The sequence below is a fragment of the Nycticebus coucang genome, chromosome 8, assembly GCF_027406575.1.
Source record: "Nycticebus coucang isolate mNycCou1 chromosome 8, mNycCou1.pri, whole genome shotgun sequence".
In the NCBI taxonomy this organism is placed as follows: domain Eukaryota; kingdom Metazoa; phylum Chordata; class Mammalia; order Primates; family Lorisidae; genus Nycticebus; species Nycticebus coucang.
The window spans coordinates 115,973,498-115,987,556 of NC_069787.1; the positions used below are offsets into that span (position 1 = coordinate 115,973,498).

General features: G+C 33.4%; 1 protein-coding gene across 8 annotated transcripts in view; it reads right to left on the reverse strand.

The window, feature by feature from the left end:
- HLTF (helicase like transcription factor) overlaps window positions 1-14,059 on the reverse strand; it is a 53,848-nt gene that overhangs the window by 25,569 nt on the left and 14,220 nt on the right. For 5 of the 8 annotated variants that reach the window (XM_053598920.1, XM_053598919.1, XM_053598917.1 and 2 more), the window contains exons 8-14: window positions 12,707-12,802; window positions 9,286-9,355; window positions 7,839-7,932; window positions 5,605-5,684; window positions 5,470-5,514; window positions 4,523-4,612; window positions 552-649 (exon numbers count right to left, since the gene is read on the reverse strand). In XM_053598920.1, the coding sequence (XP_053454895.1) occupies window positions 552-649; window positions 4,523-4,612; window positions 5,470-5,514; window positions 5,605-5,684; window positions 7,839-7,932; window positions 9,286-9,355; window positions 12,707-12,802 (573 nt within the window). The remainder of the gene's footprint in view (window positions 1-551; window positions 650-4,522; window positions 4,613-5,469; window positions 5,515-5,604; window positions 5,685-7,838; window positions 7,933-9,285; window positions 9,356-12,706; window positions 12,803-14,059) is intronic. The other 3 variants (XM_053598921.1, XM_053598918.1, XM_053598915.1) reach the window with 1 other exon arrangement.

The following is a 14,059-nucleotide window of genomic DNA, read 5'->3' on the forward strand; positions in this document are numbered from 1 at the left end:
TGCTTGACCCTTCCAATTTTTCTTCATTTTTAGGGGGGAAAAAAACCACAATACTCTTCTTTCAAACAGTAGTTTTTTAAAAATATAGTATTTTAATTAAAAGGCCTGTTAGGGGGTGGCACCGGTGGCTTAAAGGAGTAGGGCGCCAATCCCATATGCCAGAGGTGGCAGGTTCATACCCAGCCCCAGCCAAAAACTGCAAAAAAAAAAAAAGGCCTGTTGGGGGAGTTTTTAGAAACAGCAGTTCTGACAGTCAGTTTGTAAATAAAGTAGACTCTTAAACTATATACCTTTCCCACTCTGGGGGACAAATGGCAAAGGCAGAAATATAAACCAAATTTCACATTAGCAATTGATTTTTCTTTATCATAAATCTTCAAAGAAACTTACTGCACTTCAGCAATTATAACCTAATTCAACTAACAAGTATTTGAGCTTAGATACAAAATAAAGACAAACATATTTCTCTCAATGAATGACTCTTAAGAATGCTTCATATAATACAACAAACATGAATTATATTGCATTTTTACAGGGCTTTAAAGACTTACAATCCAGTTGCTTAGTACAGAAAGTGGACAGATGATCAGTGTTGTTCTCGGTCTCCCTTCAACATCAATCTTCTTTGAACCTTCCACTGCAGTTACTCCTGAAAGAACGAATCATTGACATAGTGTTTAGCTGCTTTTCTCCAAAATATACATTTCAATAAAGGGATAAAAATAATGTGCATCCATGAAGAGAGAAATTAGGAAGAATTAAAATGAAGTAGATGGACTTCTGTTTCTAAGCTTGATGAAATAACAGGAACTGGATTTTGCCTTGTCACTTTAAGTAAAAACCCAGATAATAATTAAGTCTATAGTGCCTCTTGATCTTCACAGTCATTCACTGAGATGAACAATTTGTTTCAAGCCATTTTCTCAATTAGTATTCAACTCAATGTGGTAGACAGACTCCAAGATGACCTCAATGAGCTCTACGTCCTGATAGTCACAGCCTTGGTAATCCCCTCCCATATTCTACAAGATTGGTTTGTATGACCAATAGAATAAGGCAGAAGTGATGAGAATAATGTAGAAATGGTGATACTGTTTCTGAGATTAGGTTACAAAAACGCAGTTTTCAGGTCGGGTGTGTGCACACGTACTCTCTCCTTTTTATTCTTTCTCTCTCTTGAATCACTCACTCTGGGGACAACCAGCTGCCCTGTTGTAAGGACACTCACACAGCTTATGGGAAGGATGATATACATGGTGAGGACCCGAAGACTACAGTTGACAGCCAATAAGGAACAAGGTTTGCTGACAACCATGTACATGAACTTGAAAATGGATTCTCCATAAGTTGAATGTTCAGATCCAGCCTTGAAGGATAATTTGACTGTAAACTCTTGAGACATCACTAATCATAACCATCCAGTTAAACCACTCCCAGACTCCTGACCCTAACAAAATGTGTGAGAAATAATTTATCTGTTTTAAATGGCTAAGTTTTAGAGTAACTTGTTACACAGTGATAGGTAACCTAATGTACTTATAATAAAAATTATTTAAATAAATCGTAGAGCTGGTATCCACTGTCAACAGACTTATCTTCCCTAGCAAACTTTGTTAAAATGAAAATTTCTGAGGTTTAAAAAAAATTCTACTTTCACATTAATTTTAAAATTAAAATTGAAAGTGACAAAAGGTTAAAACTGATCCTTAGTTACAAATAAAACTGAATTTTAGGTTAAGGGCCAACCACAGTGACTCACCCCTCTAATCACAGCACTCCAGAAGGCCAAGGCAGAAGGACTGCTTGAGCTCAAGAGTTCAAGACCAACCTGACCAAGAGCAAGATCCCACCCACCTCTACTAAAAATAGAAAAATGAACCAGGTGCTGCGGCAGGTGCCTACAGTCCCAGCTACTTGGCAGGCTGAACCAGGGAGTTTGAGGTTGCTGTGAGCTAGACTGATGCCATAGCACTCTAGCCTGGAGCAATAGATCAAAAAAAAAAAAAAAATTCGAGGTTTCATAGAATATTTTAATTGATGTAAGAGCAAATAACTTCAGGTCAAAATACTAACACTGCTATTCTGTTATTCTGAGGGAGATTGAAAAGGTTCATAAAAAGACTCCTGAGTCTTACCAAAAAACTAATAAATGTTTATTCTCTCAAAAAATTATGAAATTAATAAACTAAGTTCATTAAGCAAGTTACAATAAATTCTATGCCAGTCTTCCCCAAAAGATAAATTATCACTATGCAAATCAGAATATGTAAAGCTTACAAAATTCTTGTGAGAAATCTCTGCCAAGAAATTACTTATCCACTGTTTTAATAATGCTATTAAATTACATAAAAGACCCACAAACTACTGAAGCCTTTCACAGTGAAACAATACAATTATGAGTGGATATTGCCACCATCCTCATTTCAGACTGAGGTGACATAAAAACATCTCAGAACTCCTTGCTTTGAAGTAGTTGTTTGGTGGGGATGACAGAACTTGAGTCTAGATTGTAAGCAGATCCCTCTGTGCCCACTCTCTTCTGAAATCTAAAGAAACCTGGCACTTTCTGTTGAGACAGAATTAAATTTACACATATAAGCCACTTTCTATTGTAGACTCATAGCAGTAATGTTATGTACAAGATAAAACTGAAATGTCAAGCTGTGTGTCATTTTGGTTTTAACCAAACAAAGCGTATCTCTGAAATAGAAGCAAAACAGAAACAAAAATCAGTGAGTGGAGACAGAAACCAAGGTCGTGTTAAACTTTGTAGTGGTAGTCATCTCACTGTGTCTAAGACACAAAAAGTCTTAAGAAAAAGATTGGTTAAATTCTACTACATTTTAAATATCCATGTATCAAAAAGTACCAAAAATAAAGTGAAAAATAATAAGGCTGAGGAAAGTGTGTGTGACAAGTATAACTGATAAAGGATTAGACCAGTGGTTCTCAACCTGTGGTTCTCAACCCACAGAACTGTATTAAAGAGCCACAGCATTAGGAAGGTTGAGAACCACTGGATTAGACTCTAGACCAGGGGTCCTCAAACTGCGGCCCGTGGGCCACATGAGGTGGTGTGACTGTTATTTGTTCCCGTTTTGTTCTTTTACTTCAAAATAAGATATGTGTAGTGTGCATTGGAATTTGTTCAGTTTTTTTTTTTAAACTATAGTCCGGCCCTCCAACGGTCTGAGGGACAGTGAACTGGCCCCCTGTTTAAAAAGTTTGAGGACCCCCGCCTAGACCATCTAAGAATTCCTTATAAATGAATTAGAAAAGGACAAACCCAATAGACTAGTCAAAAGATATAAATGTGGAGTTTGTAGAAAGAACACCAAAATAACCAATAAACATAGGAATATATAGACTCCTTAATTACTGAGGAAATGCAAATTAAAGGAACAGTGAGAGAACCATATCACCCATTGTATTTTTATAATGTGTATGTGTATATATGTTCAGAAATGTTGGAGAGACTTTTGAGTGGAACATGTTATTAGTGATATTTTAGTAGCTGATTTATGTTCTCATTAAAATCAGGGAGACATGCATCTTTGGGATAGCCTTTATAATTGAAATTTTAGCATACCAGCCAGACAGTCTAAATATAATTCTTTTTTGTCATTTAAGACAATACTAAGTAGCATTTAAATAATATTCACATTAGTTTCAGTCCTCTGCTAGTGAGATTTCCTTTTCCCCCTTTTATTAATTAGCAATTCTGGTGCTTTCTCAGAAGAGAGTAGATGAATTTAATTGTTTCAACTGAAAGTACCAAGTTTCTTTAAATTTCTAAAATTAAGGTTAAGAGTAATCCATCTGAAATGCTTATATCTTCCATTCCTAATTATCTGATTCTTACACCAAAAATTAGCTCTTCCTCATGATTGTGTATTAGCGGAAATATCTTCTTAAAGACCCCTTCAAGTCAATTTTTACTTCATTATCCTCCTTTATTTTCTTCATATCATTTATTGTTATTTAAAATTATATGTTTACTTGTTTATTATATGTTTCCCCCATCATTAGATATAAGCTCCATGAAAACAGACTTTGCTATATCCCCCACACGTAAAATATAGGATATCAAAGTACAGAGAGAGAGAACTTGTAACAGATCCCCTTGGTCTTATTCTAATGTCATTCATTGCACCTTAAATATTTAGACATTTGAGACTTATTTTCCCATGTATTATAAAATATAAAATTATAATAAAGATCACTAACATTCTTTGATGCAAAGCAAATTCTAATCATACCAAAAAATTAAACCTTTAAATTAATACAGATTAAACTGAGCCTTAAAAGCAGCCATAAATAGAAAGCACCCCCCCAATCACATTTTGGCCTAACTAAAACTTCTGATGTAGCTTTGTTTTTTAATGGGATTATGTATTTTTTACATTTTCTCTATTTTCTAAACTTCTTGTATAGTTTTATAACTTTGGCAATTTAATATTTTTTCATTGCATACAGGAAAAACAAGCAAAGATAAAGCTAGAAAAACAGCAAATTTACAGACCCTTTTTTAATGTTTTCTTTTTTGTGGTACGGGTAGATGATTTAGGTGCACATGCAAATGCCACATCTTCTTTAACCTTAGAAGATTCTGCTAAAGAAAAACCATGGAATCATTAAAATATTTAAAAATTCATTACTTCCTATGTTTAGGTACAAGTACCTAAACATAATAGGGAACAAATACCACTTTCACACTCATTCTTGAGAGTTTGTATTATTAAATAAAAATAAAATATGTGATAACTAAAATTGCCACTTCCGACACTAAACCTCTCTCCAGCTCAGGAGAAGTGATGTAGTCATTCGAAGTAAGACTTGAGGAGAGAAGTTGAAGTAGAGCAGCCATATGCAAAGTTATTCAGTTCTCAGGTAGAAGGAGAAATTTTCTCAAGGAAATAAATGTTTGATTCTGAATGATGAGGCTGACAAATTTTCAAATCAGTCAAGTGGTGATCAGTTATTTTCCAAGTGGAATACAATTTCTTAATTAATTAGGAATACAATATGATCTCAATTAGAGAAAAATAAAACATATTTTAAAGATAAATAGTAATACTCACAGATTATTTTTATTTTTATATAATAATGTGAATTAACAATTGGCAGTACTGCCAAAAAAGCATTCCCAACCTCATTTTGTAATCACTATTCACATATATACATACATGGTTTTAATCATTTTATAAGTGATAGAAAATTTAAAAATTATAATTATTTTCAGATTGGTTTAAATATTATCCCTTAAGATTTTAATTTGAAACCATTTACTCAATTTTCCTCATTTATTTAGTTAATTAACACCCATGGTAAGTAAGTGGCATGAAAAATTCAAATGTAAATATCAGGTAACATCTATTACTAAAAACATCCAAGCTAAAAAGATACAAATCAATAGAGCTTTACTTTAATAATCTTTAAATGTGGATTATGGGTATAGCATACACATACCTTGTACCCTGCTTTTAGTCTCTGATTGTACATTTTTCAGTTTGCCTAAAAACAAAATGGAAATTAACATGACAATGGCACAACAGGAGACTAGCATGTAAGACACATTATCAAATCAAATCTATTATATATTACCTTTCCTTTTCTTTGGCAATTCCTTTGTTTCAATTTCCTCTGAATCACTGCTTTCAAAGTACTGGATGGAAGTTTTTCTTCTAAAATTATGTATACACAAAAAAATGTTTTTACCAACCCAAAACTGTATATAAAAACATATGTTTAATAAATTCAACACAAAATTTTTGCCTTGCCCACTTACTTTTTGGAAAGTTTCCAAGGGAAACTTTATCTGACAAATGGAACTCAAATATGCTAAAAACATTCTGCTTTCTGCTGAGAGGGGAGGATTGCTTAAACCAGGAGTTTGAGACCAGCCTGGTAACAGAGAGACGTATTTGCAACAAATACGTCTGCAAAAAATTGAAAAAAATTAGCCAGGTATGGTGAAATACACCTGTAGTCCCAACTACTTCAGAAGCTGAGGCAGGAGGATCGCTTGAGCCCAGGAGTTCTATACTATAGTAAGCTACAACTGTTTACTGTATCCTGGCCTGAGAATCTCTAAAAATAAGAAAGTATTAGTCCTTCTAAAAAACTAATTTCACTACTGAGTTTTGGTAGTTCAATTAAAACATGTACATAAAACTAGAACAGGGTGGGGCCTGTGACTCAGTGAGTAGGGAGCCAGCCCCATATACTGAGGACGGCAGGTTCAAAGCCAACCCTGGCCAAACTGCAACAGCAAAAAAATAGCTGGGCTCGTGGTAGTCAGCTGTAGTCCCAGCTACTAGGGAGGCTGAGGAAAAAGAATCGCATAGGCCCAAGAGCTGGAGATTGCTGTGAACTGTGACACCACAGCACTCTACTGAGGGCAACAAAGTAAAAATAAAACTAGAACAAAAAATGAACCAGGTCTTATGAAAGAAAATACTTCCAAATTTTCAGAAAATATAATGAAATAAGCAGCCAGAAGGCAAAAATACCGTAATTCACAATGGAAAATTTCTTAAATTTCGTGTAGAAACAGCATAACACAGCAGTTAAGTGGCTAAGAACAACTGACTCCAAAGTCAGACTGCCTAGATTCAAATTCCCATTCCACCACTAATCTGCTAAGTCAGTCAACTAAAAAGCTTCAATGCCTCCATTTCACTTGGAAAATGGGGAAAAAAGTACAACCCACTTCACAAGACAAATGTTACTACATGCAAAGCCTCCAAAATAGTTGCTATTACATAGTAAGCATGTCTGTACTAGCTATAATACGTGTGTTGGTGGTTGTTATTAAGTTTTTCTCATGTCCTCATCATTACTATTTTCACGTCTTTTAGTCTGATCTGGTCAAACTAATGGTGTTCTGTTACCCAAATTATGGTCAGTTCAGGGTTGTAAAATTTGAGATTTAGATAAGAAGGAAACTGATGAGTGCTGGGTTTCTGTTCAGTTCAAATGGATATTAATGATAAAACAATTATCAAAGCCATAGTTCTAAGATCTTTGTTAAATACGGCGACTCAGATTTGTCAAATATATATAAAATAAATAATATTTGTATATTATATATTTCATAATATATAATAATAAAATATATAATATTTGTCAACCATGATTCACAATGGAAAATTTCATAAATTTTGTGTAGAAACAGCATAACACAGCAGTTATGCTGTTTCTACACAATATCTACTCAGATTTTGTCAAAAAAATTTTGACAAAATCTGAGTAGATACTGATGGCAGATAAGGCCTCAAAATCCCAACATTTAGACCCACTTGATAGGGTAAATTAAATTTATAAAGTTAACAGATTCAAAACATTATCAGAGGAGAATTATGTGTTTTATTCAAATTCTCGCTCTAGCCCATCCATAAATAACTTTTTCATGTCTTATTTCCACTACAGTGAGAAAGAACTGAAATAAGCAAAGAATGCTTTTGTCAAGCCATCCAGTAAAATACTCTTCAGTTTTCAGCCCCTAATCTATAAAGAAAACTTTTAAAGTCTTAACAAAACAAAAATTCCAGGCACCAGATTATAATCCTAGGTAGAAGAAATAGGAAAAAAGTGGTAGAAAGATGAGTTATTATTAGAAATTATTAACTTCTTTTGAAGATCAACATTATTTTTTTTCACCTTTTATAAAATGAACACACCCTACCTAATTAAGTCATAGTGATTCTGGCAGTGTCAAATAAAAAATGTGCTTGAAAGAACTATGTAACTGAGATATAATGATCATTTCTCTCTCCTATATAAAACAGAGAAAATTAATAAACACATTTCATATAATCAAACTATACAGAGTTTACCTTTTAGGGCGGGAGCCAGACAATTCTGACATGGGATGCTCATTCTTCTCCTTGACATCTGAAATACTGGGTTCTTCACTACATTTAGATCCTTCTATTTTAAAGAAAAAGACAATTGTACAGAGGATTAGCAAATTAGTAAATATTTCTCTTAAAATCTTGCTTTTCCAATTCATGACTTTCAGTTTTCTTACTATCATTACTCTTTCCAAGTCCCCTGTTTTCTCAGTAAATCAGCCAGCTATTCTCTCTACTTTTTTCCTAATCTAGTATTTTCTTTTTTTCCCTCCTGCTTTGTTTTTATTTCTTTTTTTTTTTTTTATTAAATCATAGCTGTGTACATTGATATGATCATGGGGCATCATACACTTTTCTCATCAAAAAGTACCTTCAATTTTTTATAACCTGGTTTTTCCCCTATAGTCATCCTACTAATCCCCACTCTGGCTGAATTTCCTGCTATACTAAGGCAGTGAAGTGCTTTTAGGAAAAAAACAAATAGAACCACAAATAGGTGCTAATACAAATTTACATTTTGCAGTCTCAGCTATTTAACCTTACATCACTACACTAACACTGTTCAGCCCCCATCCACTCAGCAGATGATCCAAACAGTATTGGATCCTTTGCCTACATTCTAACTCCTTTTACTCCCAGATGACCTAGTTCACTTTACAAAGAAAATCAGACATCATTTTCTATAAAATCCCAATTTTTCTATGTTTTTATCCCCTCATTCATCTGTATCTTCCCTCAAACTTATGCACTGCCTTCTAATGCCAACTCGTCTACCTATCTCTTGATCCCCTTTCCACTCACATTCCCACCAATTACTCTCTCCATTATACCCAAAATGTCATAAATTTCTTGCTTACAACCCAAAACAAAACCAAAAAAAACATTCCACCCTCAACTCTGCCTTGTTCTCCAACTATTTTTCTATTTATCTCCTACATCAATTTTAAAATAAACAGTTTATTTCCAATTTTTCACCTACTATTCTTAAAATATTTTAAATCTTGCTCTACTCTAACATACCTTTCAGAATGACTTCAGTCATTTAAACACAAAAATCAACAGATCTCTTCCTTTGTCTTCTGACTTCAGATTTTGGCTCTAACCTATCTTTCCAGCTTTATCTGCCGTTGTCCATTCACATTACATTATACACAGCAGAATAAGACATACTCTATTCTTTAACTGCCCTTTTATGAGACTTTTTTTTCACAACCAAAAACACTCTTGCCCAGCTTGTCTAACTGATGTACTGCCACCAAATTCAACCCCTGCTTTATTGAAAATTTTCCTACCAGTCCTCATGAGATTCCTCAAAAAAGAAAGATCCTAAATTTTTGTGTAGTACAAAGCCACAACTGGAATTATTATATACCATTAGGCTAAAAAAATATAAATCAAATAATGGTTCATATTCAAAATTAAAGTTTACCTTTGCTTAGTCCATCCACCTTTTCACTGGTATTGCTTCTTCCAAATTTCATAGATTTGTCATTACATTCCTAGATGAAAAGGGACAATTCTTAAATACTGCTATCAGTTTTAAATAAATTTAAATTGCATCCTATTTTATATTGCTTTACTTTGTATAACAAAGATTACTTAAACTGGTAACTAATTTCGGAGCAATGGGGGAGTGAATAAGTGAAGAGGAAAATATACAAATTGATTAAACATTTTTCACAGGTATTTCTAAAAAGAAAACCAGCATTTCTTTTCAAAAAGAAGGCAAAAAGCAAACTTCAATAACATATTAATTACTGCAAGAAAAATTCTTGAAATGGGATTCAATTTATAACGCAGAAATTCTCAGACTTGAAGCTTTTCAAACCAGTATTCCACATTCAGTAAAAAATAGATCTTTAATGAGGATTCTAATGCCATTTTCTTTTTCTCTTGAATTCTTAGAGCAGACTGATAGTACAGAAAAGTGTAGAAAAGATGGGCCCCTCCCCTCATACTCTAAGGGTAATTTTCTTGCCAGCCCTTTTCCTTTTTCTCTTCAAATTCATCAATGTATACATGAGCCAAAAAATTTCTATCTAAGCCAAATTTTAAGCACTTTATAAAATCCTGTCAGACTTTTACTGAAAATAGGGTAGAAAAGAAGATCTATCCTCTTCTAATGGTATAGTTTTGTATTTCATTATTAAACTCAAAATTCAACATTTTAAGAGTATGTAACTAGAAGAGTTATTTTATTTTTTTGAGACTGAGTCTCACTTTGTTGCCCTCAGTAGAGTGCTGTGGTGTCCCAGCACATAGCAACCTCAAACTCTTGGGCTTAAGCAAGTCTCTTGCCTCAGCCTCCCAAGTAGCTGGGACTACAGGCGCCCACCACAACACCAGGCTATTTTCTTTTTTTTCCAGAGATGAGGTCTTACACTGGCTCAGGCTGGACTTGAACTCATGAACTCAGGCATTCCACCCACTTCGGCCTCCTAGAGGGCTAGGATTATAGGCGTGAGCCACTACACCTGGCCTTAGAAGAGTTGTTTTAGATAACTTTCAAAGCATTTACTCCAAAAAATAGACATTAAAAATGCTTTTCAATGGCAGGTACATGGCTCATGCCTAATAATCCTAACACTCTAAAAGACCAAGGAGGGAGGATCCCATGAGCAAAGGAATTCCAGATTAGCCTGAGAAAGACCCTGTCTCCATTAAAAATAGAAAAATCAGCCAGGCATGGTGGTACACTCCTATAGTCCTAACTCTTGGGGAGGATGAGGCAGGATTCCTTGAGCCTAGGGGTTTGAGGTTCCTGTGAGCTAGGTTGAGACAATGGTACTCTAGGCCAGGCCATAACACAGCGTGAGACTCTGCTTAAAAAAAAAGAAAAAAAAAAAGCTTTTTAGCATTCTATTAAGTCTTTAATAATTAGTGTAACCATTTATATTAAACAGTATACAAAAAGTAATCTATAAGTTTATCCACATATAAAAGATGGTCTTTACATTATTCTTTATATTGAATGACTTTGCTCAGAAAGTTTTTTCTTCATGAAGTTGAAAGACAAACTTTTTACCAAGTCAAACGTAAATAAAATCATAGTGAAGTTTTACTGAAATGAATTCTTGGATGAAAATCCAATTTTTACTTCCATTTCAATGAATTTAGCAAACTAAATATTCGAAAACCTTTCAACTGAAATGTATAGCTGATAATTGGGGGGAAATTAAGAAAAATCTTTGCTGGTAACTAGTCTGCAAGTAGTCTTATATGTTTCTATCAATTCTGGTAACCTAGAACTTGTTTTAATAACCAAATGTAGGAAGAATAAGACATAAAGCATTACGGTAGGTAACTCAATCTGAAACTCTCACAGGTTAAACTCCCCCTTAACAGAAGAAAATGCAACTGAAGTGTACACATTAATAAAATAAAGTTTCAATAGCAGGTAGAAGGAAACCGATGTGTAACCTCTCTGAAAACTAAAATCTGAGAAGGGTAATAGTCCAGAAGAGTTAAAAAAAGACATTTTTGCACATCTCTTTTAGCTATTTCCTACTTTAAGTTCTTTGAATTTTCAGGTAAGAATAAAAATAATTGTTCCTTTCCAGCATTTAGTTTTCTCATTAAAGTAATTTTTAATTCTTAGAAATGGAACATACAGTTATGTATATATATTATGTATATAAATATACATGTATTAAATATCAAGAAAAGTTATCCATATTCTTATCACTAGGACAAAAAAATTAATATTTTAGTACATATAGTATGTGTGAATACACTTAAGACACATAAAAATAAATATATATTTAAAAAATGAGAACTCAGGCCAGGTGCAGTAGCTCACAGCGATAATCGAAGCATCCTAGGAGGCCGAGGCGGGTGGATTGGTTGATATCAGGAGTTAGAGACCAGCCTGAGCAAGAGTGAAACCCCATCTCTACTAAAGTAATAGCTGGGCATCATGGTGGGCACCTCTAGTCCCAGCTACTTGGGAGGCTGAGGTAAGAGGATTGTTTGAGCCTAAGAGTTTGAGGTTGCTATGAGCTATAACACCACAGCACTCTACCCAAAGTGACAGAGTGAGACTCTATCTCAAAAAACAAAAAAATAAAAATAAAGATAAAATAAATAAATAAAATTAAAAATGAGAACTCAAACTTTATACAGAGATTTGTACTTTTTTTTTTCTTTTTTAATTAAAAAGTATCATAAGGTCCAGGCATGGTGGTTCATGCTTATAATCCTAGCATTTTGAAAAGCTAAGGTGAGAGAGGATCACTTGAGGCCAGCTCAAGAGTAACTTGAAAAACATAGCAAGACCCTGTATCTATAAAAACAGAAAAATTAGCTGGTATACTTCTGTAGTCCTAGCTACTTGAGAGGCTGAGGCTGGATGATGGTTTAATTCCATAGTCTGAGGTTGCACTGAGCTATGATGTACCCTATCGTGGGCAACAGAGTAAGACCCTACCTCTAAAAAATAAAAACAAAAACATCATGAAATTGATTATGTATCAAAAATAAGATTTTGTAATTGCATAATACTAAATTTTATGACCATATCATAATTTAACTGTCCCCTTCTAAAAAGAGTGATTTCAAACTGTCCACCTTTAAAACAATAGTCAGAGGGGGTTATATTTTTATCTTTAGAAAAAATGGATTTCTGATAACTCCTATAGTTCTTAGAAATGGCATTATTGACCAGGTCAGATTATGAACATTTCTAAGACTTTGGATAGTATCCTCAAGACTTCCACTCTTAGCAAACAACACATGATAACAGTCATTCATTCCATCTCTGAAAACAACAAATAATATCAATTTCTTGGTAAATTTTTTTTTTAATGATAAAATTAAAGATTTCACAGAAAGTACACTTACTAATACTTTACCTTCTTCAGTAGATTCTTTTTAAGTCTTTCAATAGGAAGAGGTTTGCCATCATGGAAGTTGGTAAGAATTACTGCAATGACCGTAAGAGTTTTACCCTTCAAAATGTTTTTAAAAGACAAATGGTCAGATTCTAAAATTTAGTTTCAAAATCAGAAAACATTCTAAAACAAGTTTTAAAGTTAAGTAATCAAATATCAAATATTCAAGGCCACAAGAGTAATGTTTGTAACGTTAAACAATATACATGTTAATAAAAAACAAGTATTTAATTTAGTTAAGAAATGCCTTTACCCACTACATTAAGAACTATTAAATGATCTATACTATGAAATTCTATGCACATCTCTTATATATAATGCCATTTAATTGAATTACTGCCCTTTCTAAGAGTCTACATGTAACCCAAAACAATAGTTTATCACAAAATTATTCAAAACTACTTGTTCACTATAAAGTTCAGAGCTAATTCAAAATGATTAGTAATATTATGCATATGAAAAGAGATAATCATTAAATTTGATTTAAAGATAATACCAAGACTTAAAAGCCATAACTTATCAATGAAGCATACAGAATATGGTATTTCTTACGCATTTTTCTCGAATAGAAACATAAATTTTCAATATTTTCTAGAGCTTAATTTATAGTTAGCAATATGAAAAATAAAACTCTGGCAATTTTAGAACAGTAGAAAATAGTTTTCAAAGTGTGGCCCATAAGCCTCTGGGGGAATTTCTAGGACACTTTCAGGAAAACATGAGGTTGAATTATTTTTATCATACTACTGAGTAAGATCTTATTTGTAATGACATCTGCACTAATGCTACAAAAAGCAATGGTGGAAAAAGTGCTTGTAACTTAGCAGAAAACAAAGCACTAAAGTAGTGGCCGTCATGCTCCGAACCACCACATATAGTCAACAAAAGAAAACAAAAAACATAAAAAGCCAGTTTAAAAAATGGTCCCAATGAAGCAGTATACATTAACTTCGTTAAATTTCATCTCTTAAGTACACATCTTTTTAATATTCTGTGTAACAAAATAGAAAGTACACATAAAATACTTCTGTGTGTATCAAAATGTGGAGGTTGTCAAGGGAAAACTCACTCCAGAATCAGTTGCAAGCTTACTAGCCACTTTTTTTCATACAATGCCATTTTTATTTAAAAGAATGACTGACAACTGCCATCACAACCGGGTGTCTGGAAGACATTTTCTTCAAAATGAACAAACTGAGGCCATCACATTCAAGGGAACAAATGAGATTTGTTGTCAGTGATAAACTGAGTTTTCAATCAAAAACTGGAATATTAAAAAATTTCTATCTGATACAATGAATACAGACTTCCAAA